Genomic DNA, 19,881 nt, shown 5'->3' with positions numbered 1-19,881 from the left:
CGGAATCGTTGCCCGTTCGTTCGGCTCGCAACACCATTAAACACACGTCTGAGGGACCATCTAGCCCATTTGGCCATCGACCCACGGCCGCACCTGCCTTGTTGTTGGACAGAAGGGACGCAGTCCGCGCGGAGCCCACCTTAAAGACCTCAAGCTTGTGCGGCGGGTACGTATACTTCAATGGGCTCTGCCCATAGAAGTCACGGACTCTTCCATGCCCTTTTCCTCCTGTAGACCAGAAGAAGTCCAAAGATGGGATCTTTGCCGCCCCCAATGCCGGACCTCCCGGGATCCGCCGGGAAGATTGATACCGGCGAGCTCGGCCTCCTGTTCCAGGCGCAGCGCCGCAATCTGGAGCACTTCTTCGACCACCTCGACCTCGCCCAGGCGGCGCACTTCGCCCAGACCCTCCTTGACGCCCCCGGCGCCATATTCTTTTCCGGCGTCGGCAAGTCCGGCATCGTCGCCCACAAGCTCGCCCAGACCCTCGCCTCCCTCGGCTTCGCTCGCGCCTCCTTCCTCAACCCCGTCGACGCCCTCCACGGCGACCTCGGGGCAATTTTCCCGGGCGACCTCCTGGTCCTGATCTCCAAGTCCGGCGCCTCCGAGGAGCTCCTCACCCTCGTCCCTTGCGCCCGGTCCAAGGGGGCGCGCCTCCTTTCGCTCACCTCTGCGGCCGATGGCTCCGGCAACCCCCTCTCCGCCCTCTGCGACGTCAATGTGCACCTCCCCCTCCAGCGCGAGCTCTGCCCCTTCGGTCTCGCGCCGGTCACCTCGGCGGCCATCCAGATGGTGTTCGGGGACACCGTCGTCGCTGCCCTCATGGCCGCGCGTCGGCTCACCAAAGAGCAGTACGCGGCCAACCACCCCGCCGGAAAGATTGGGAAAAGCCTCATCTTTAAGGTTGGTTGAGATCTCATTATTTGTTTCTTTGCTGTTCTCTTTACAAGACTGGTTTATCTACAAGACATTGTCCAAATCCGTGTCAGAGCAATTTCAATGTCGTTCTCTTGAAGATATCCCAAGAAGTACATCATATTTAGATGAATTGGATTGTTTGGCAATGGGTTCTGATCTGGTCTTTATGCAGCTGCTTAATTATTTTGCTCTGATCTGGATTTTATTCCCTTAGTATTTCAATTCAGGTTGGCAATTTGAGCATATCTGCACATTGTATTCTGCTGAACACCAAAACTTGTCCCATCTAGAGTTGTCTTTTCCTCCTTTGAGATTGAAAGAGTATACAGAACGAAGAAGGTTCACTGTTGGGGAGATTTTTCTTGTCCCATGGAGAAATAGTTGATCATAAGGAAATTTTGTAATGTATATTCCACAATGTAAAGAATACCCATATCTGCATTGCTTTAGTAATTTTCTTCTTATGCACATGAAATGTGGCTCCCTGATGGAGGATTTGTGTCTCTTGTGAAGTCATTATGAGATAATGTAGTTCATTTAGTGCATTCATAAATTCATGTAGCAATTTTGATGAGAAATGTATTTTATATTAATCTTTGCTTCTTCGGTCCTGGCTTTATGCTTTGTGATGAGGATGAATTCAGTGTGTCTCAAGTTTGTGGAATTACCAACAAGTAAGATTCTGGATTGCAGATGTTCTGCATCATACATTTCCTGGTTGGGCATAGTTTGTATTATGTCAGAATAATTGTCATTCTCTGCAATTTTTACATTGACAATGTATCCTTGCCTTCTTTTTGAGTAATCTTTAGGACAATTATAAAATTATGTACTAATGATACAACATGTTTCCACTTTAATGTTAAAACTGCGGTAGCTGTTTTGCTTTATGCTATACTTATTCAGCCATTCTTATGCAGGTGAAGGATGTAATGAAGAAGAATACTGAGATTCCTTTGTGCAAGGAAGGAGACATGATAATGGATCAGTTGACAGAGTTGACAAGCAAAGGGTGTGGATGTCTGCTCGTCATCGATGAGGAGTTTCATCTAATTGGAACCTTTACGGATGGTGACCTCCGGCGCACGCTCAAGGCCAATGGTGCCGACATCTTCAATCTCACAGTTGGTGAGATGTGCAACAGGTAGCTGATATATCTTTCTTAGTAGAATTTCTGAATTCAATTTGTTCCTAGAGGAGTCCAGTTTCTCAAATGTCCCATTTCTAGATTCTTGTTGAGATGCGCAACATGTTAGAATGTTTCCTAGTGTTTTGATGTCTCTTTCATTTTGATATCTCTTTCATTTTTAATTGCCTTTGGATTACCAACACATGAACACAACTCTATTATCAGCCCAGAGAGAAAGGCACGGTGCTGAACATAACAATTTTATACAAAAACACTCATGTGCATTATAATAGAAAACTGCAATAGTTTTCTGACCACAATATGATTGTAATAGGTATCGCTTGATCGAAAATGGATTTTGCATGTTGTGGGACAAACTGGTGCAACTGAAATTTTTTTTTTTCTGTCATTCAATCCCAGACAACAGACTCAGAAAAGCATCTCCTCGTCGAGCTGCCTTTCCTGAAACACTGATTCATTGCATGAATCCTCAAAGCTTATCTTGGCAGGTGAAACTAGTAGGTCTAACCAACCAGACATTACCGTTTTGATGTTTATCTCATTCCAATGTCTCTTTCCTCAGCATCGGTTCATATGAATTATTTGATTTACAAATTATATTTGTATGTTTTATCATCTTTGGTTCATCCTTCCCTTTTCAGCTGAGGAATCAACTTAGGGCCATCCAAGTTGGAAACCACTTTGAATTAGTTTTTCTTTTTGCCAAACAGAAATCCAAGAACAATCAGCCCGGACGCCATGGCAGTCGAGGCAATGCAGAAGATGGAATCACCCCCTTCTGCTGTGCAGTTCTTACCTGTCATCGATGACCGCAACATCGTGATTGGTATCATCACCTTGCATGGACTGGTTTCAGCAGGCTTGTGATCCAAATTCAGCCTTATTTTTGTCTATTCCTTTTTGCATTCAAGGCTTGGCATTCCAGCTTCTTTGTTGTTGATGTATCTCTCTCACTTCATTCCTTTGCCCAAAATAGCAAGGGGGCATACAGGCAACTCATTTGTTGAGGAACTCTAGCATTGTTGGTGTAATATTAATCTACAAAGGCATTTTTAAGCATACGAGTAATTGGCACATACTGTGCTAATTAAACGAGTGTGCTTTGCTCATGTTGTCTACCATAAGTTAATGTAACATATAGCAAATATTAGATTCATGATATTTATGGTTTATCAGTGAAATTTTTGGGCAGCTTTCAAGCTGATGATGAGTGGGGAAAACAGAGTCAGCGGTTTTTGACTAATGAATGGTTTTGCCATGGATTCAAGTACCAGTCAACATGTGGTATATGCCAACCCGAACAATGATCGGTTTCAGTTTGATATGCCAATTGAAATCTGCTAGAACTAATACTATGATGTCTCAATGAGTATGATAGAGCAGTCGAGCAACTCAGAGCACATTCTAAAAGGTTAATGCATGCAACAGAAACCATCATCAACATCAGCAGCTACATTATCATTTCAGTAGTGTTCTTAAGTCAATGTTGACAACAAAATAGATTCAACAGCAAATTGCACCCAACCTAGAAAGCTATACATACACGACTGCCGTGAACCTAAGAACAAACCCCACACAAAGATCGAGTCAAAAAGTTACACATGTTCAAGGATCAGATGATAAAATGAGAATAGAATCTTCAGAGGTTTCAGATTTGAGCAACTTATGTCTTCTTTTCACGTTTTCGGAGACCCATGCGCGATTTGGCATACCTGGATGCTTGTTAGGGAAACTATCTTGTTTATACGGCTCATTCAATGGCAAGACTTAATCAGAAGTTACATGAACTTATAAAGGATACTCCAAGCGCATGCCCTCCCCAACTGATGAGTACAAAATGGTACCCTGCAAATGATTTCGGGCTCCAGTGGAACTACTGGTATCCTGTAAAAAGCAGAAAGTAACTTGAGAATTTGACATAAGAGGACAACATGGCAAAATCAAGTCGCTTGGTGCGCAAAGTACAAGTATTTTAGTCTGCCTCAAAGTACAAGTATAGATATGTCGGGTTAGGAATAAGCCACATCTTTTCTTGCCATAATAGTATCTTGATTGTGGAAATCCACATTCGAATAACTACGGAACTCAATGTCAACCTATCATAATACCATCCGAGTTAAATTCAGATAAAATACACTAGTCTTAAAATCAAGAACTACTTGGGAACCAATATCGCTTGTTAAGTTATGCTTATAGTTTGAGATGTTTAAACTGATTCTAGTAGGGGACTGATGGTCAAAGATAATCCCATGAAAAGTTTTCAGTGAAAGAGTTATAAAAGGTATACAAATGTGTACAATAGTACTCATAAATTACTCATTATTTATCAAGAATCATGATACATAACTATCTATTCTAACACCATAAATAAACATTTAACATCTCCATTGGGAATATCCATGACATATCTAATCCTATTTGTTTAAATTTTGACATATTGGCTTATTTGTATCAAGTTGTATCGGTAGTCTATAACTGTATCCATGCTTCAAAATTCATAGTAATTCTTTTACCATTAAAATCTTGGACATGCTTAAATAATTACAAAAAATAATCATGAGTTTTTTCTTTAAATAATTTCCTTGCACGAGTTTTGCTAAGTAACATTGCATCATGATGTCAAAACAAGAAGACTCAGAAGGATCATGAGTTATCTTGATGGTCCTTGTTAGCATGGTTCGTCTTACCAATCTATACCGATGTATCAATTGGTCATCGATACAGTACGTATCAACATATTGACACACAATATGATGAAATGTATCGACAAACTGGTATGTACTGCTCATACCAATCCCTTGTCGAACCGATATGTATTGCCCGGTATGCCATGGGACAACGAACCTTGTTTGTTAGTAAACTTAAACAGAAAGGTCCTTATACTTGAGTAGTTTACAAGGAGTTTAATGTAACAAATCATGATTTGCATCTAAAACCCCTTCTATCACGTGTCAGCAACTAGTAAAAAGAAAATGAAGTTAATGTTGGTTACTCCAGGTGGGTCATGATAACTACTACATCATGTTAGTTAAAGCAAGCAGTATTTAGCCAAAATGTTGACAGTTTGGTAGACCACCCAACAAAGAAGACAGAATTATCAGACTTTGATTAGTACACTAAGAAGAGGAAAAAAAAACCCCAAAAATATAGGCAAACACAGTTATGGATCTACATAACTAGATTTATGTGACGGAAAATAATAGATACCTGGAAATCAACAAATGCAACAGGAACTCCATTCTTGTTTTGCATCTTCAATTTCAAGAATCCTGGGCATCTACATACAAAAGCAAGCTTGTATAAACTGTAGCAAATAAAAGAAAATAATTAAAAATAAACACAAATGAATATAAGTGACTTAGAACCTTGAAAAAACTTGTGCTAACTCTTGCTCAGAAGACTTTGGACCCAAATTAGCTACAAAAAGTGTTGGACATGGGGGATTACTTTGAGGAGTGTAAGTTGAATTATTCTGTGAAATCATAGTAGCATCTCATATAAGGCACAGAAAATAGAATAACTTCTCAATTAAACCATGCATCATTATATGTAGGACTAATAAAATTTTCCAAAAGCTAAAAAAGAAACATGAAGGAATCTCTCATGTAGTCAGGTCCATGAGTGATGATAAGCAAACAGCATCTGATCAGGGAAAGAAATTTCAGCAGGTAGTAAAAGAAATTTAAGTATGGAGGCATCTAAATTGAGATTTTACTTAATACATCAATTCAAAATACTGTTTAAAATTCTCACTGACATTCAGTATGGCAGAAAATATAATACAATAACACGTTATGAATTGTATGTAAGCATACTGATGAAAATGAAATATAATCTAGATTAGGTTGGGTCTATGATGTCTCTGAGCTATGCCGAAATCCAGCTGAGTGTAACTTATACAAACCATAAATACATCCAACTGTTAGTAAATCCTGTGTTTTTTTGACCCTAGATTCATGTATAAGACAAAGGGCTCCAGCCAATGCAGTATCCAGAAATGGTCAACATATGCAGCCTTACACTTGCAAACAAAGAAGCTATATTGGCGGTTCACACATTGGTCACTTAGGTCTGCAAGTAAAGATGCTTGCTTCAAACAATGACAAAAATTTGGAAAAGAAGCTACTATTGACCAAAGACCTTATAAGCACAAAAAGGAATGTACAATATTAACCGCTAGGCCAACGGCACATAAAGTCTGAAAGCCTCTTAGAGAATCGTCCTCCACACTTCCAATCTTGAAACCCACCAATATGAATTCACATAAAAAAGATCTATGTTTCTTTTCACATGAACATGAAGGAGAAAAGTAGATATGTATGTCCAATATTTTCCCCTATCCAACTATAAGTTTACCACTTAAACATAATTACAAGGTGGCAATTAATTGACTCAAATTTCATCCTTTTATTTTTGCCCTCTTAAATAGCTATAGAAAGTGAATTAAATCTAACAAATGTCAGAGCTATAGTGGAGAAGACTAACCAGAAATGCATTTGTGAAAGTAGACAGGGATAGTTATAAGTGTTTCATCACCAAAACTCTGGAAAAGAAGGAGATGTACATATTTTCTAATATGCAGATGTTTAAACAAAAGTCCTTGTCTTATTCTGAAAAGCTAGCTAGATGGTTTATGATCCAGTTGTGGAGTACATGAAACAAAAGAACACATAGTAATCCACGAAAAGTAATACAATGCACTGGAAAGTCAATAAGGAACTTGGGTACCATAGTACAATGATTGAGATGTAAGTAGAAAAGTAAAGCTCACCAACATTTTATGCTTTGCTTCATAACCAAAATTTGTTTGGCTGCAATCACATGCACAAGGAAACTGTCAGTCAGAAACCCCACAGTAGAACTAAAACCAAGTTAAGTTGATCTTTCAAACTTTTATGTTCCAGACTAGAAACAAAGGAATATAGTACAGAAAATGTATTTAGCAAGGTTTAAAAAAAAATCAAATTAAGTAGCAAAGCTGTGCTTAAAGTAGTGTGCCATAACCTTTGTGCAGAGGGAAAATCATTCAAGCTGTAAGCAGAATTAACCATTCCAGGCATGTGAATGTGGCTTCCAGCACCTGCTAGTGTGAAGAATGTGCGAAACATGTGTATGCGTGAGCTTCGGAGGAAGGTGTTACATGTGAGTAATTATTGCAAGCTACCACTAGAGATAAGCTAAAATAGTTGAACTGAAATCAGAGCAGTCAGTGACTCTTTAAAAAAATCTATTAAAGGAAGCCAATCTCAGGTAGCATTATGCCTACTAGAAAGTAGGGATACATCAACATTGCCGATACCAGATGACTTAAACATGCAAAGAATGGTTGTCATTACCAGAATCTGAAAAGCCTCTTGAATATGCAACAGATCCTCTAACTCTTTTATCGTAAGAATAAGATACACCATCATCTGCTTACCAGAGGACATAACAGGTTCAAGTTTCAAAAGATAGGAACTCAAGTAATGATGAAAGTTAATAGATGGGATACTATAGGAACCTTATGTGTTACACAAAAGGAAGATATTGAGAAAACTAAATTGTGCACCTGTTCGTGAACGTTTGAACCTAGAATTAGACTTTGCAAGGTCAATGTATAGAGTTGATTCTCTCTCAAGATCAAACATTAGTCCCTGCCAGCAATATCAGATTTAACCATGTGTTTGAAAAAGTTACACAAATATGGCAATAAATACAATCTCCACTTTTAAATATTTCAGAGAGTATGATCTTTAGAATTTTTGAGGGTTTGCAAGAAATTAGATATGAACACCATTTTTTCCAACTCCATTCACCATATATCCAAAGCATCAAACAACTGCACATTATAGCAGGTATACCATACCAGTGCTTTGTAGAAATGGGCGCAGCATGATAATGGACAAGGAATCACGATTATGCAGCAGCGTATGCACTTATTTATATTAAACCTTCAAGGCACTAGATAATTAAGTACAGACAATAAAATTTAAATAATAAATAATGAAAACATATGGAAAGGTGAAAATAAGAACATTTAGGCATTTATGAAGCTATTCAAGTGATAAGACATAAAGTACACATGATGAAAGATTGTGGTCAATGTTTTGTAATATTGTAAAATGTAATAGTAGAAATTACAATCATAGAGAACATGCAAATGACATAAGACTTTTTTTATGCTTATTTAGACCATGAAAGTACACATCAGTATGTACGTGCAAAGAAAAAACTACAAGCATCAATTCCAATAAGAAAACCCGAAGAACAATATTTGGAATCCATTTTCAAAACAGCATTTAAACTTCATACATTTAGAGCACGCATTGCAGAGAGTGCCGACTGTTGGTCTGTAAAAACAGTAAATGCATATGCCTGCAAAAATGGAGAACCCAAATTAGTGTCCATCAGCAATCAAGCACAAAGGAACATAAAAGTGGAAAAACCAAAAAACTGATGAAAGGTCATTGCAGCATGCTACTAGCCCTTTTTCTCTCCAATCATGGAAGGAAAATGGAAAAGGAAACAGCCAAATTCAATTTCACGTGTTTCTGAGTGCCCCCTCATAGTAGATGATGTATAAGTGATGAAAAAAAAAATCTGAATTTTGTGTACAGGCTATCTACTCATAATATTGATAACTAATAACACCCAAAACATCAATATGTAACTTCAACAATGATGAAGATGTTCAGCAAATCAGCACCGACTCTGATTGATAAAAAAAGGTTTAACAAGTACCATTCCTCCTACAAACTTTTAGTTCGCCTGATACATCAACCATGGCACACAATATATGGGCCTTAATTGATGCCACATAGTTGTCATAAATCAATGAAATAATCTTATATTTTCTTCTGAATTTTGTATTCACACTTGGGAAATAAGATCAGTACGCCAGCATTCACCTCCATCAAGTTGAGTTTGAAATGAAACAGAAGAAGAACGATCAATCAATAAATTCTCAAGTCAAAAGAAAAAAAGAACCGAAAGCCCTATTTCCTCGATCAGTTTCTAAGTTAGATACTTCGAAACCCTAACTCTGGGAGTCAATAAAACTAGACCACGTGAAACAATAATCAAGTCAGAAGACCGATGGAGAGGAAAAGCGAAGAAGATGCGCACCTGAGACGACTGGCCGGATCTCCTGAGCTGGGCGGATTGGTACCCAGGGAACTCGCGAAAGAGGTTGTAGATCTCGCGGGGCTTCACGTCATCGGGAAGGCCCGCGATGAATAGGGTCCTGACCTCATCACGTGAGGGATGGTCGGCGGGCGTACCGTAGTGCTGCGGAGAGAGATGGGTCCGGGACGGCGGCACCGGTGCCGGCAGGTAGTGGTGATACGGCGTCTGAGGAGTCCCGGTGAGCGGCGGCGCGTGGGTCTGCGGCGGAGGGTAGTAGGGGTAGTGGGCGGCTACCGGAGGCGGGTGGTAGTAAGCGGCGGCCATGTCGTCCATCGAGAGCGCGACCAGTAACCGCAGTGCGAAGCGTCCGGCGAGTGGGCTCAATAAACAACAGTGTTCTCTGAAACGGGTCGGATCTGGAGTGTACCCGGATCCAATAAAAGATATAAAATTCCATGACGAATATAAGGAAAAAATGATTTATAAAAATAGATCAATAAATTGAGTTCTTTCTTTCTTGTTATGTGAATAGTATGAAATCACAGTTATATTTCTGATGATACAATGCTGCCACGTGTTGAGATACCAAAAGCTAAAGTATATTCCTTGATTTAATATTTTATATTATCTTTCGATTAACATTTTTTTCTCTCTTTTAATTCATCTATTAAAATAATATTTTCAGCAATATGTCGAAAGCAGCTTTTCCTTAAACAATTACCCTTCTAAGCAAGGTTGACTGCCACTGAATGGAGAAAGGCATGAAGAAGACCAGTGGTCAAATTGACTAGAACTTTGAAGATAATATCATGAAACAACAACAACAACAACAACAGTTTGGAAGAGAAGAAGAAGGGGAACTTTTTATCTCCATTCCATTACTAATCACAGGCCAAGAGATAAAGCTATATAGTACTGCTTTGTGCAACATCTTCGGCCACAAACACTCCATTCCATATCACTACTGCCTTTGTAGCTGAAACCCCTACCATATGATGGCCTTTTGAGTGTGCCTTGCGCACGCTCACGCCAGGGTTGGGCTCACCATGTCCATGCCTATCCGATGGTGGTCGGCCGACCGGGCCCGTCTCGTCGATCCCGAGGTGGGCCTGGTTTGGCCGGACGAACCGGGGCGTGCCACGTCGCCGGTGAGTCAAGCGAGGAGACCGTCAAAAAGGCTGTGACAGGCAGCAGCAGTTGTGCCGATGGATTGTGTATGGATTTGCACCACCGTCCCCAGCTATGGTGGTCGTCCAAAGAAGACATGGTGATGGGCATAAAGCAAGGAACGGAACGAGGATCGCCAGTTCCGGAGTGTCATTGACAGGACTGGCGCACTTACTGGTGTAGTGCCCTTCTCAGGTAGGCATTTCTTTCAGGTGTCAGAAACACTAAGGTGGAGGAGCCGCTGCATGCTCTTGCTCTTCACCGTCCCAGAAAGCTCAGCAGCAGTGCTACTCTCATGTCCCCAACTATCGCTAGCTAACAACAGCAAGCTACCATGTCGATGCATGCTGCTGGTTGCGACGAGCAGCTGAGGTTATCTGACAGCCACTTGCTGGTGACGACGGACATGAAAGCATGCATGCAGGCCGCCCGCCAGTGCGAGAGTTCGCATCGAAACAAAAGAGAAGCAATGTGGTGGCTGTTAGTCTCGGAAAAGCGCAGCACGAAAAGGCAGGAAAGCACGCTCTCAGGTCTCCTCCGCCAACTGTAGTTGACAAAAGAAAAAGGCGTTCAATTTCGCGGTTGCTTTAGGGAGGACAGTGATGGGGGAAAAGAGTCTGTGGACTTCCAAAGAAGAACGACACAGATGTGGCTCAACATGAGGGGAAAGAGACAGCCACCCCTTCACAGAAGCTGAAGATTAAAGAAGACAGGGATCCACAGTCTCATGTTTCTGTGGCAACCATCACATCTGCTTCCGCTCTGGGTGCAACGGGAAAAGCTCTAAGGTCCGGTCGCCGGGTCCCTCCTCTTCCACGTCCAGCTCGAGACTGCCCCAGCTCCTGCACTTGCGCTTGCAGCTCCCGCCATGGAACTCCTTCATCTCTTCTTTCTGTAATTGCACCTTCATCCAGTTATCAACTAAAGCTAAGCAATGCATACGAAAACTTACTCACGATTAGCTCCAAGAATCGTGCTTCATACTTCGGGATGGGGAAGAGGAGCGGCGCTAGCCGCAAGGGCGACGAGCTCGCTGCGTTTCTGCTTCTGGCGCTCGCGTGCCTTGTGGTTCTGAAACCAGTAGAACACGTTCTTGCCCTCGATCCTCCCGTACTTGCCGAGCTCCGCGGTGATGCGCTCGATCTGAACCGGGTTTGGTGTCCGCAAGCCGCCCTGGTACAGTGCCTCCAGTAGCTTTATTTGCTCCGGCGTCGGGTTCCACCGCGTTCCCCCTGACTGCATCTGTATCTGTACCCAATTCTCTTCACCATGAATCTTCCACGAGCAGAACAAGCAAGAGAATTGTGACAAGCACACATGACGCAGTACCAGAGAGACATCTAAGTCTATGGAGGCGCATTTGGCGGTCATGGGAGAACTGAAGCTCTTTCTCAACTTAGGAGGGGCAGAGATCTCCGTTGCCACCGTCGTAGGGACTGCAGCAGAGGTGAGCCTCGGTGCGAGCGGACGGAGGCGCTTGGGGTTGTTGGCCGAGGAAGAGGAGAGGGAGGAGGAGGTGGAAGGGGAGGAGGGGACTTGCTCCCATGACCCCAATGTGTGGACCTTCATGGCTGCTTCAACTTATGAGCTATGTGAAAGGATGGACATGAAAGCAACAAGCTCGGTATTTATACTGTGTGTGAGAGAGGTGGCGATACAGGAGAGGGCAAAGGTATACATCAGATCTACATTTCAACATGGAGAACTCCCATGTTGTGTAGGTGGCTGGTTCTCATTGGATAAAGGTGGGAGTGATCATGCGTCAATATACTGAAAGCAACCGAGAGATACTGTTGAAGTGCAGAAGCATATCAGTAGTTCTTATATGTGGGCACAAATAACACTGTTTCCTACTGTTCCGTGTAATTTAGAGATTCACTGTATAGTTGACCATTATTTGACTATTAATTTAGCTTTTAGTTCATAGTAATATCCATTCAAAATGGTTATAAGATAAGAAAGTTTAAGAGAATTTTGGATATTTTTATATAATATTTTAATTCAAAGAAGTTGTTGGTACGAGTCATATGTTGTTTAAATGTGTGGAAGAAATTAAGAGAATGCATGGGAAGGGAAGACCAAATGATGAGAGGAGTTTGACTTTGGAGGGAGGGGGAGGAAAAGGAGGAGAGTGTTGGGTTTTGGATCGGAAGGCGAGTGCTGGCCCGTCCAATCGGTCGGGGTTTTCTGCTTTCATGATCAGTCCTCCTGGCTTTTCGGTGGAGATGCAATCAAAAAGATTCCTACAACCCACAGAAAGGAGAACAAAAGGGAGCAAAAGGAGGGGGGAGGGAGTGAGGTGGAGAAGAAGATGATGCATCCGTGTGAGTTGGATGGAGGAGGTGGTGTAATTGATGATGATGATGATGATGATGATGGTGGAGGTGGCGGTGGATGTGGGTGCTGGGAAACAAATGGCAACAAGGATCCTCCGTCGCTTTTGTGATTGGCTTGCAAGATTTAGGGGGTTCTGGTGATCGATTAGATATGGATCAAACTTCTGGTTTGAATAGGAATGACAAATGGCAGAAGACTTGAAGAATTAAACTGTGTTCTTTGGCAGAATTAAACCAATCAAGCTGCTACTCGGTTGGCAAATTTTGGGAGAGCCTATTCCATGATTGATTGAGAGAGATCATTTGAGGACTTCATTTTCTGTATAATTTCTGTAGATGTTATTAGATGTTGATACCTCTCATCAGCAAAGAACAAGCTGAAGGATGTCAATGGGAACAGCTGCAGCTCATCATCTTCAAGCAACTGAGATTACATTCTCATTCAATCTGACATTATTACTTCCCATGACACCAAAGGGCAAGAAAGCAAAAGGAAACTACATACAGGATGACACAAACCAACATAGCTGTTTACGCCACTCCAAACCATGCTACAAGCACACCAAAAAGCTCAACAAAAGCATGCCAATGCTTGTGTCTCTGTTACCAGTGAAGTTTAAGAGCTGTTCCTTTGGTTGAGAAGCTTCACCCATTAGAAGGACAAGCTTCTCATTGTTCTCTCTTCCTTCCCAGCAAAAGCTTTCTCAGAAATCTAACACCTCCTTTTTGTCTCTTCGGTGCGACCAAGAGCATTCCTGGATCAGTCCCACCTTTGTGCTTGTCAGAAACTTCCAAACCACAAAGCATACCAGGTGACTTCTCTGGTGAGAGCTGAATGATACTTCTAATTGAACTTCTGTGGCCGTGGTTCGTATGGATCTTGTGTTCGTATAGAGAACCTGCACCGTGGTTCTTGGAAGCTGCAGCCGGTGGCTTTGGTGCTTCTGTGCATATGATCTCCTTCGTGTTAGGAGATCTGGTTTCCTCATGTTTTGCATGATTCTCTGCTCTCAAATGATCAAGCAATTGAAGCCGATGATTGGATTTTATGGCAGGGCTCAATGTCACCTTATCAAATAGAGGTGCATCTCTTGGTGATGCCAATGCTTTTAACTGTTTCCCCAGGTTTAGGATGGTTTCTTGGCAAGCAGCAAGCTTTTCTGAAGCTGCAACTATATCACATTCCTGCAAGATCATGCAACAATTTCTAGCAAAACAAGGATAAGGTACCACTACTGCAACAGCAAAGCTACAAGACTAAATTTGCAACCTCAGTCTGATATATTTAGGAATATATTAGATATGTTATAATGTATGAAGGTAAAGCATCTTTTGAATTTTCTAAAATTTTCATTTCTAGATTGTTTGATCCTGATCCTTATGATCTGACCTGACGCATTCTGCTGATCTCGATCATATCATCCCTTACTTGTGACCTATGAACCACAGAACTAGTAGTTGCATGTTCTTATGTACAGGGCACTTTTACTTGCAAATTTGGATCACTTTATCTTAAACAAATTAGATGACATGCAAATTTGTAAATCTGCTCTACATCTCAATCAACATAAAACAGGAATCGAGTAGTTTTAGATGAACAAATCTACAAAGAAGTTTTTGCTATCAAGAAAACTGTAAATGAAGTACTACAATCATGATAAATCTTCTATAGCTCAGCAAGTAGAATTACAGAACTTACCGCCTGGATTTTCTTTTCTTCTTGCCGCATGATGTATTTTGGAGTTTCCTTAGATGAAGCACTGTGCCAGATGTTGTTAAAGAGATCAGAACATATTTATGAGATTTCAGTTAAAAGAAAACCCACAAAGTGAACAGTCTAACCTTTCCAACTGAAGCTGCAGTTCAAGACATGTTGCCTCTAATTCTTCACAACAATTACTTTTCTCTTCAAGTTCAACTTCAAGGGTTGAGAACTTTTGACGAGCTTCATTCAATTCTGCCTTTGCAACTGTTAGCTGTGTTCCAAGATCTTCATTAATCAATTTTTGGTTTATAATCTGGTCTTCAATTTGCCCCTTAGACTCCCTAAGTGCTGCTAATTCTATTTGTAAATTGCCACTGTGTTTTTCTGATTTCCGAAGCTGAGCTACCAGTGTTTCATTCTTATCACTAAATGTCTTCAGCTTCTCCTCCAAATCTTTTCTTCTAAGCTCCATACTCATGATCTCATATTTTAGATGCTCATTTTCATCTTTCACTTTGGATTCAATGTCGTCTATTCTGGACAAATTATTTAGACCATTTGATGCAGATAATAAAGGTCTTTTCCTCTCTGCAGTAATATTGGATTCTTCATATGCATCTCTCTTACCTACTTTTTTGGCTGGGTAAATCACAGCTTTAAGTTCATTAACCCTGTATGATTCATCCGCGTCGAATTGTTTCCTGATAGTCTCCTTCATGTCTGAAACATCTTGAAGCGAAAAACAGTGGTTTATAATCCAGTCCAGAGTTGAAGTTACTTGAGAAGTAAACTGCTGAAGATCAAACTTCCCATTCAACATGTGACTGCAAACAGTAACAAAATTCTGTAAAACCACATTAAGTTCAGAACTTTCCCACAGAAATGCACGAGCAACATATCCATTTGCTGATGCAGATTTAGTGTGTGTGAATGTGCTTTCATTATCTCCAGATAGTACATGTTGACCATTTGTACTTTTTATATTTCTCTGAATGATTCCTTCAACCAATTCAATAAGCTTGCAAACTGATTTTTCCAAGTTTGACTGACGAAGTTGGCTACCGCTTTTAGCGTTCAGCATGCCTGTATTGATTGCACCATCAAACAGATATGATGAAATGTGTTTGGGTTGTTGAAGTAAATTGTCACTGCAGTATAAGCTATCTTTGTGTTTTGCCTCAGTAGAATAATTCCAAACTCCCAAAGCAACTCTAACATCATCAAGAATCGCATTCAAACTTTTTTGCGTGATATGATGCTTTTGTATGATGACCCTTAAAATATCCTGAAGCCAACTAGGTTGGCTTTCAAATGATACATACCTAACTTGATTTTCATTATTTTCTTCGCTGCAATGGGAGAGATCCTTGATTGGAACAAGCTCCTTACCTGTTGCTTCTGATAAATCAGGTCCTGTACACGATTCTTTAGTGGTTACACATGAATTACAATCTCCCAATGTACTGAGTGAACTTTCCAATGTACTGAGTGAACTTTCCAAATATTTGTCTGCAGAAACTACTGCTAATTTTTCCATCTCAATAAAATCATCCATCAAACTCAACTCTGATATTCCAGCACTTTTGCATGATGATGCGGTTGGTTTTCCACCTTTGAAGTGTTCCAGTTCAGAAATTAAAGTATAAGCCCATGGTTCACCACAGCTAATGTCATCTTCATTGCCACCATGCTCTGAAATTGATGAAAGTGGCAAGTCATTTGTTGCTGGGCTGCTTCTTGCTAGCTCAATGCAAGCATGCCCTTTTGATAGTTCCTCGAATTTTTTCTCAACCTGTGATAGCTTGGACGTAGTACGTGCTAACATGATGTGTGATGCCTGAAGTTCACTGTTTTTCTTGGTCAATGATTCTTTGAGAATCTTGTTTTCGTATTCAATGGAACGTAATCTCTCGACAAGGGAAGCACCACTCTTGTTTGATGCATTGTGAGAGCCTTCAAAAATATTATCCTTTATATTGAAGGCTTCATTTGTGGAAGTTGACTTTTTCTTCCTCGTTTCAATTGAATTATTACCCAGCATTTCAACCTCACTTTTCATTTTAGCTAAAGCTGTTGGTCCTGGCAGCCGCTTACTGACCATGACACGGAGTCTTTGGCACTCCGTTTCTAGCTTAGCAATCTTCTTAACGCTCTCTAGGTGTTGCCTATGAGCAGCATTAGATGATCGGTGATTGAATTCTCTCTCCTCATTTCGAATCTCAAGCTCCTTTTGAAGCATGCACAGCTCATACTTTAGGGAATCATTGAGTTTCTCTGAGGAATCAACTCTAGACTTTACATCGGTGAAGTTTGCTTCTGACTTGGATTTGGATACACTCAATTCTTTGAGCAACTGCTCTTTGACATCTAGAATTCTATTGAGGTTGCCATTTTCCAAAACTAAATCAGCGAGCCTCTTATTTGTCTCAACCAATTTCTGTTCTGATGTTCGTGTCTTCTCCTGCTCTCGTGATATCTTTAAGGCAGCATTGGTAATAATGAACTGCTGTTCTTCCTTAACAGCATGAAGCTGTTGCATGCATTGTTTTAATGCTATGTCTCTATTAACCACTCTTTCTTCAGCAGTTTTTTTCTGAAGTAAAGCATCATCCAATTGTTGCTTTAAAGAAAGGGCTTCAGCTTCTGCCTTTTGCCATCCTAACAAGTTGACCATGGTTAATTGTTAAGACAAAAACAAAAGAACTTTCAGGAAGTCCATCATGTTTATGTAAATTTAGTGCAAGAAACAAAAATTCAGAATGAAATGTCTTACCTGCAATTGCTTCCTCAGCCACTTTTGCTTGCCCTGCCAAAAGATCATCTTTAGCACTGGACTCGGTTCGAACAGATGACAGTTGTTCATTTAAGTCCTCTAAGGATCTCTCTAACTCAAGGGCCTTCTCTTTCTGAATTAATGTGCGAACAATTTTAGAACCATTCCCAGCATAAGAAGGCAATGCATAGGACAGAAACGAGAAGGATAAAAGGCAGAGAACAATTAAGCAAAAGATCTTATTACTGCTTACCTCGATGTTCTTTTCTGAAGACTTCTTCTTCCAAAGCCATGTCTTGCTATCCATGACTCGACAAGTTCCTGTATGCATACAGAATATTGAACAAAGAATTTGAGGCCATACCCAAAAGGATGAAATAAATAATAACAATAAAACAACTTAAAGCATCCTATTTGACTGTTCAGCATTCTTAAACATAAACTTCTCAGATGGATGCACCAGCAATGCCCTCTGAAGCACGACAGAAAAAAGAGATGGCAACTGAAAAGGAAGAATAGATTCTAAACAATTCGAATGACGATTGCATATGTCTGAAATGTGCATCTCAATCAACATACTAGGTAGTGTTATCTTGCATCAAGGTACTTATGGCAGGATCTACATTATGTTTCGTTACACAAAGCTTCTCGGTGAATAAGAGTGTTCATTAATTAAGCAAAAAAGTGGTGTCCATTCCAGTTGTTTTGTAACGAGTCGGGCACAAATAGAGCATAAATAATTCCTCCAGTACAGAATTTTCTTTGGATAAGCATCCTATTCAATCAAATCAATGATTTCCATGCCATTCTGGGTTTCTTATTGGTGTAAGATATATTCATATTGGGTCCTTCCCCTCTTGATATTGGTGTATATTTTTGCATCATATTTATCGACATTTATATCCTGTTCTTTAGATTCGTTCAAACATATATGCACATATAAACAGAAAAGACAGAAGGTCACTGCAGCAAAAAAGGGACCGAAATGACCGAAATTTTAACTGTCACATGATAGAGGATGCCATATTCAACTATTAGGACAAATATACTTTGACAGGAACAGCCATTTTGGAACAGAATTGACAAGCTTGCCTTTAAACGCTCTGAAAATTTCTAGTCTGTACTGCTCAACAAATTTGGAGTGTCTAAACATTTGAAGCAGACAACAAGATTACTGATTCTGATTTATTTCAAAAGTTCAACTCTCCTTAAGGAACATCAAAAATTAACTTCATTTGCTTCCAAGTAGACATTGCATTTTCATCACATTAGCAGCTGAAAACATACTAGCTCACCATCAGTATGTAAATTTAGATAGCTTGCAGACATGGGACTTGGGCTATACACTTCTCACACCAACTCAAAACACATCATCCCCAATCTCACCATATTCTCTACCTTTAGGTCGATGACTTCATGAAAGGATCCAAATTCATTACAATAAGACTTGCTCAAGAAACTTTGCAACTCCTCAGGTAAAGTAGCAATGCTTCATTAACTGTGTGTATGATTGTTTGGGTGTTACAAAATGAACCTAAAGATGACAGAGATTCCAATCAACATTTTCAAATGCCAATCCAGAATCTTTTGGATGTAAGCCAATGCTCAAGTAAGAGGTATATGCACCGCCACTCTGTGCCAACATGTAATCGCTCGATATCAAAGATTTCAAGAAGCAAAACTAACCAATCTTTCAAGAAATTGCATGCACCACTTTCAGCTCGAAACAAACACCACCAAACAGGAAAGAAGGCAGACAAGCAAGAGAACATGAAAGGCTTTGGAAATGCATCATGTGTAAGCGAAGAGGTAAGAGAAAGCTGCAAAGTGGTCAAGTCGGCTGACCTCACTCAACCCAGAAACTCCATTCTCAGAGCATCAGAGGAAGGAGGCAAGGACAGCCACCCCAACAAAACCGTGCACAGGGGAAGCAAGAAAGAAAGGATAGAGAGAGAGAGAGAGAGAGAGAGAGGAGGGGTTGGTGCCGAGTAATGAGACTAGCCAAGCTGCGCTTTATCTTTCAACTTATTGTTTCTCTCTCTTTCTAGGGATGCGCATGGTCAGGTTGGTGGGACAAAGGAACACGGATTTGTGGGGGGAAGGGGTGAGAGAGAGAGAGAGAAAAGGTGGGCATAGACCATCAAGGAGAAAAAGAAAAGAAGAGACGGAAGCACGAAAAGTGGACGGGTTGTGAAAGCTGAGCACACCATGGATGCTGATGATGATGCCTTTGGCTTCGATGGCACGGGCGAGCAGGGAAGAGCGAGCGTGTGCCAGGTGTGGAGATCCCGAGTCGTGAAAGGGCCAACCAGCAGAAGAGTCTTTCTATTTTTAGCTGGGCCCCACAGGCTCTAGCCAATGTGAAGGTCGTTTTTTCTGTTTTGAATCCATACAAGAACAGCTGATCCGAATCACCTTGTTTGGTTGGTTCTGTCAAACGCTCTGCGAGATGAAGAACGCCACTTCATGGCGCCCATGAGTCACCGACCTTCTGACGACTGAAACATAGGGCCCACCTGGGCTCCACCGCCACCTCCTATGGCAAGGCGGGTCGACTGAGGTGCACGTCGCAACAGACAAAGAGATACGACAAGAGTATCCAATCCCGAGTCTTCCATCCCATGAGCAGCAGCAGTAAGTTCGAGCGTCTACTTAAATGCTTACGTTACAGCATTCAATGGTGGGAGAAACAATCGACTTCAGGAAATTATCCTAAGGTGCAGAGATC

The 19,881-nt window shown here is 41.0% G+C and overlaps 4 protein-coding genes across 10 annotated transcripts; 1 reads left to right on the top strand and 3 right to left on the bottom strand.

The window, feature by feature from the left end:
* Window positions 1-198: 198 nt before the first annotated feature.
* On the top strand, window positions 199-3,240 carry LOC135622933 (probable arabinose 5-phosphate isomerase). Its single transcript, XM_065125289.1, has 3 exons — window positions 199-903; window positions 1,839-2,062; window positions 2,779-3,240. Exons 1-3 carry the CDS (start codon window positions 253-255, stop codon window positions 2,933-2,935), a joined length of 1,032 nt encoding a protein of 343 aa, XP_064981361.1. The 5' UTR covers window positions 199-252; the 3' UTR covers window positions 2,936-3,240.
* Window positions 3,241-3,502: 262 nt separating this feature from the next.
* LOC103997629 (RNA-binding protein L) lies at window positions 3,503-9,546 on the bottom strand. 6 transcript variants are annotated; one of them, XM_065125283.1, is made up of 10 exons: window positions 9,173-9,546; window positions 8,360-8,422; window positions 7,617-7,701; window positions 7,405-7,479; window positions 7,073-7,151; window positions 6,840-6,879; window positions 5,434-5,540; window positions 5,276-5,345; window positions 3,870-3,952; window positions 3,503-3,780 (listed from the first exon to the last, which is right to left on the bottom strand). In XM_065125283.1, exons 1-10 carry the CDS (start codon window positions 9,503-9,505, stop codon window positions 3,732-3,734), a joined length of 984 nt encoding a protein of 327 aa, XP_064981355.1. In that variant the 5' UTR covers window positions 9,506-9,546; the 3' UTR covers window positions 3,503-3,731. The 6 variants fall into 6 exon arrangements, with proteins under 6 accessions (XP_064981355.1, XP_064981356.1, XP_064981357.1 ...); XM_065125284.1 differs by having other exon boundaries at window positions 7,073-7,148; XM_065125285.1 differs by lacking the exon at window positions 5,434-5,540 and having other exon boundaries at window positions 5,276-5,372; window positions 6,844-6,879.
* A 1,324-nt stretch (window positions 9,547-10,870) lies between these two features.
* Window positions 10,871-11,927, bottom strand: LOC135622140 (WUSCHEL-related homeobox 4-like). The gene is made up of 3 exons (XM_065123785.1): window positions 11,669-11,927; window positions 11,324-11,587; window positions 10,871-11,231 (listed from the first exon to the last, which is right to left on the bottom strand). Exons 1-3 carry the CDS (start codon window positions 11,906-11,908, stop codon window positions 11,085-11,087), a joined length of 651 nt encoding a protein of 216 aa, XP_064979857.1. The 5' UTR covers window positions 11,909-11,927; the 3' UTR covers window positions 10,871-11,084.
* A 1,135-nt stretch (window positions 11,928-13,062) lies between these two features.
* Window positions 13,063-19,368, bottom strand: LOC103997628 (filament-like plant protein 7). Of its 2 annotated transcripts, none has more exons than XM_009418912.3 (6): window positions 18,999-19,368; window positions 17,407-17,474; window positions 17,154-17,286; window positions 14,518-17,038; window positions 14,375-14,435; window positions 13,063-13,860 (listed from the first exon to the last, which is right to left on the bottom strand). In XM_009418912.3, exons 2-6 carry the CDS (start codon window positions 17,458-17,460, stop codon window positions 13,345-13,347), a joined length of 3,285 nt encoding a protein of 1,094 aa, XP_009417187.2. In that variant the 5' UTR covers window positions 17,461-17,474; window positions 18,999-19,368; the 3' UTR covers window positions 13,063-13,344. The 2 variants fall into 2 exon arrangements, with proteins under 2 accessions (XP_009417187.2, XP_009417188.2); XM_009418913.3 differs by lacking the exon at window positions 18,999-19,368 and adding an exon at window positions 18,840-18,982.
* Between the last annotated feature and the right edge of the window lie 513 nt (window positions 19,369-19,881).

The sequence above is a fragment of the Musa acuminata genome, chromosome BXJ2-9 (genome assembly GCF_036884655.1).
Source record: "Musa acuminata AAA Group cultivar baxijiao chromosome BXJ2-9, Cavendish_Baxijiao_AAA, whole genome shotgun sequence".
Classification (NCBI taxonomy): Eukaryota; Viridiplantae; Streptophyta; class Magnoliopsida; order Zingiberales; family Musaceae; genus Musa; species Musa acuminata.
The sequence above is the reverse complement of the archived record's forward strand: the minus strand, read 5'-3'. Positions and strand labels throughout refer to the sequence as shown.

Coding starts and splice junctions, on each gene's coding strand:
- LOC135622933 (XM_065125289.1), top strand. CDS start 253: ATGGGATCTTTGCCGCCCCCAATGCCGGACCTCCCGGGATCCGCCGGG. Junction 904..1,838: donor GGAAAAGCCTCATCTTTAAG/GTTGGTTGAGAT, acceptor ATTCTTATGCAG/GTGAAGGATGTAATGAAGAA. Junction 2,063..2,778: donor GTTGGTGAGATGTGCAACAG/GTAGCTGATATA, acceptor TTTGCCAAACAG/AAATCCAAGAACAATCAGCC.
- LOC103997629 (XM_065125283.1), bottom strand. CDS start 9,505: ATGGACGACATGGCCGCCGCTTACTACCACCCGCCTCCGGTAGCCGCC. Junction 7,480..7,616: donor GTTCAAACGTTCACGAACAG/GTGCACAATTTA, acceptor TCTGGTAAGCAG/ATGATGGTGTATCTTATTCT. Junction 6,880..7,072: donor GATTTTCCCTCTGCACAAAG/GTTATGGCACAC, acceptor ATGTGATTGCAG/CCAAACAAATTTTGGTTATG.
- LOC135622140 (XM_065123785.1), bottom strand. CDS start 11,908: ATGAAGGTCCACACATTGGGGTCATGGGAGCAAGTCCCCTCCTCCCCT. Junction 11,588..11,668: donor TAGACTTAGATGTCTCTCTG/GTACTGCGTCAT, acceptor AATTGGGTACAG/ATACAGATGCAGTCAGGGGG. Junction 11,232..11,323: donor CTCCTCTTCCCCATCCCGAA/GTATGAAGCACG, acceptor GTGCAATTACAG/AAAGAAGAGATGAAGGAGTT.
- LOC103997628 (XM_009418912.3), bottom strand. CDS start 17,460: ATGGATAGCAAGACATGGCTTTGGAAGAAGAAGTCTTCAGAAAAGAAC. Junction 17,287..17,406: donor CTTCAGAAAAGAACATCGAG/GTAAGCAGTAAT, acceptor ACATTAATTCAG/AAAGAGAAGGCCCTTGAGTT. Junction 13,861..14,374: donor AAGAAAAGAAAATCCAGGCG/GTAAGTTCTGTA, acceptor ATGATCTTGCAG/GAATGTGATATAGTTGCAGC.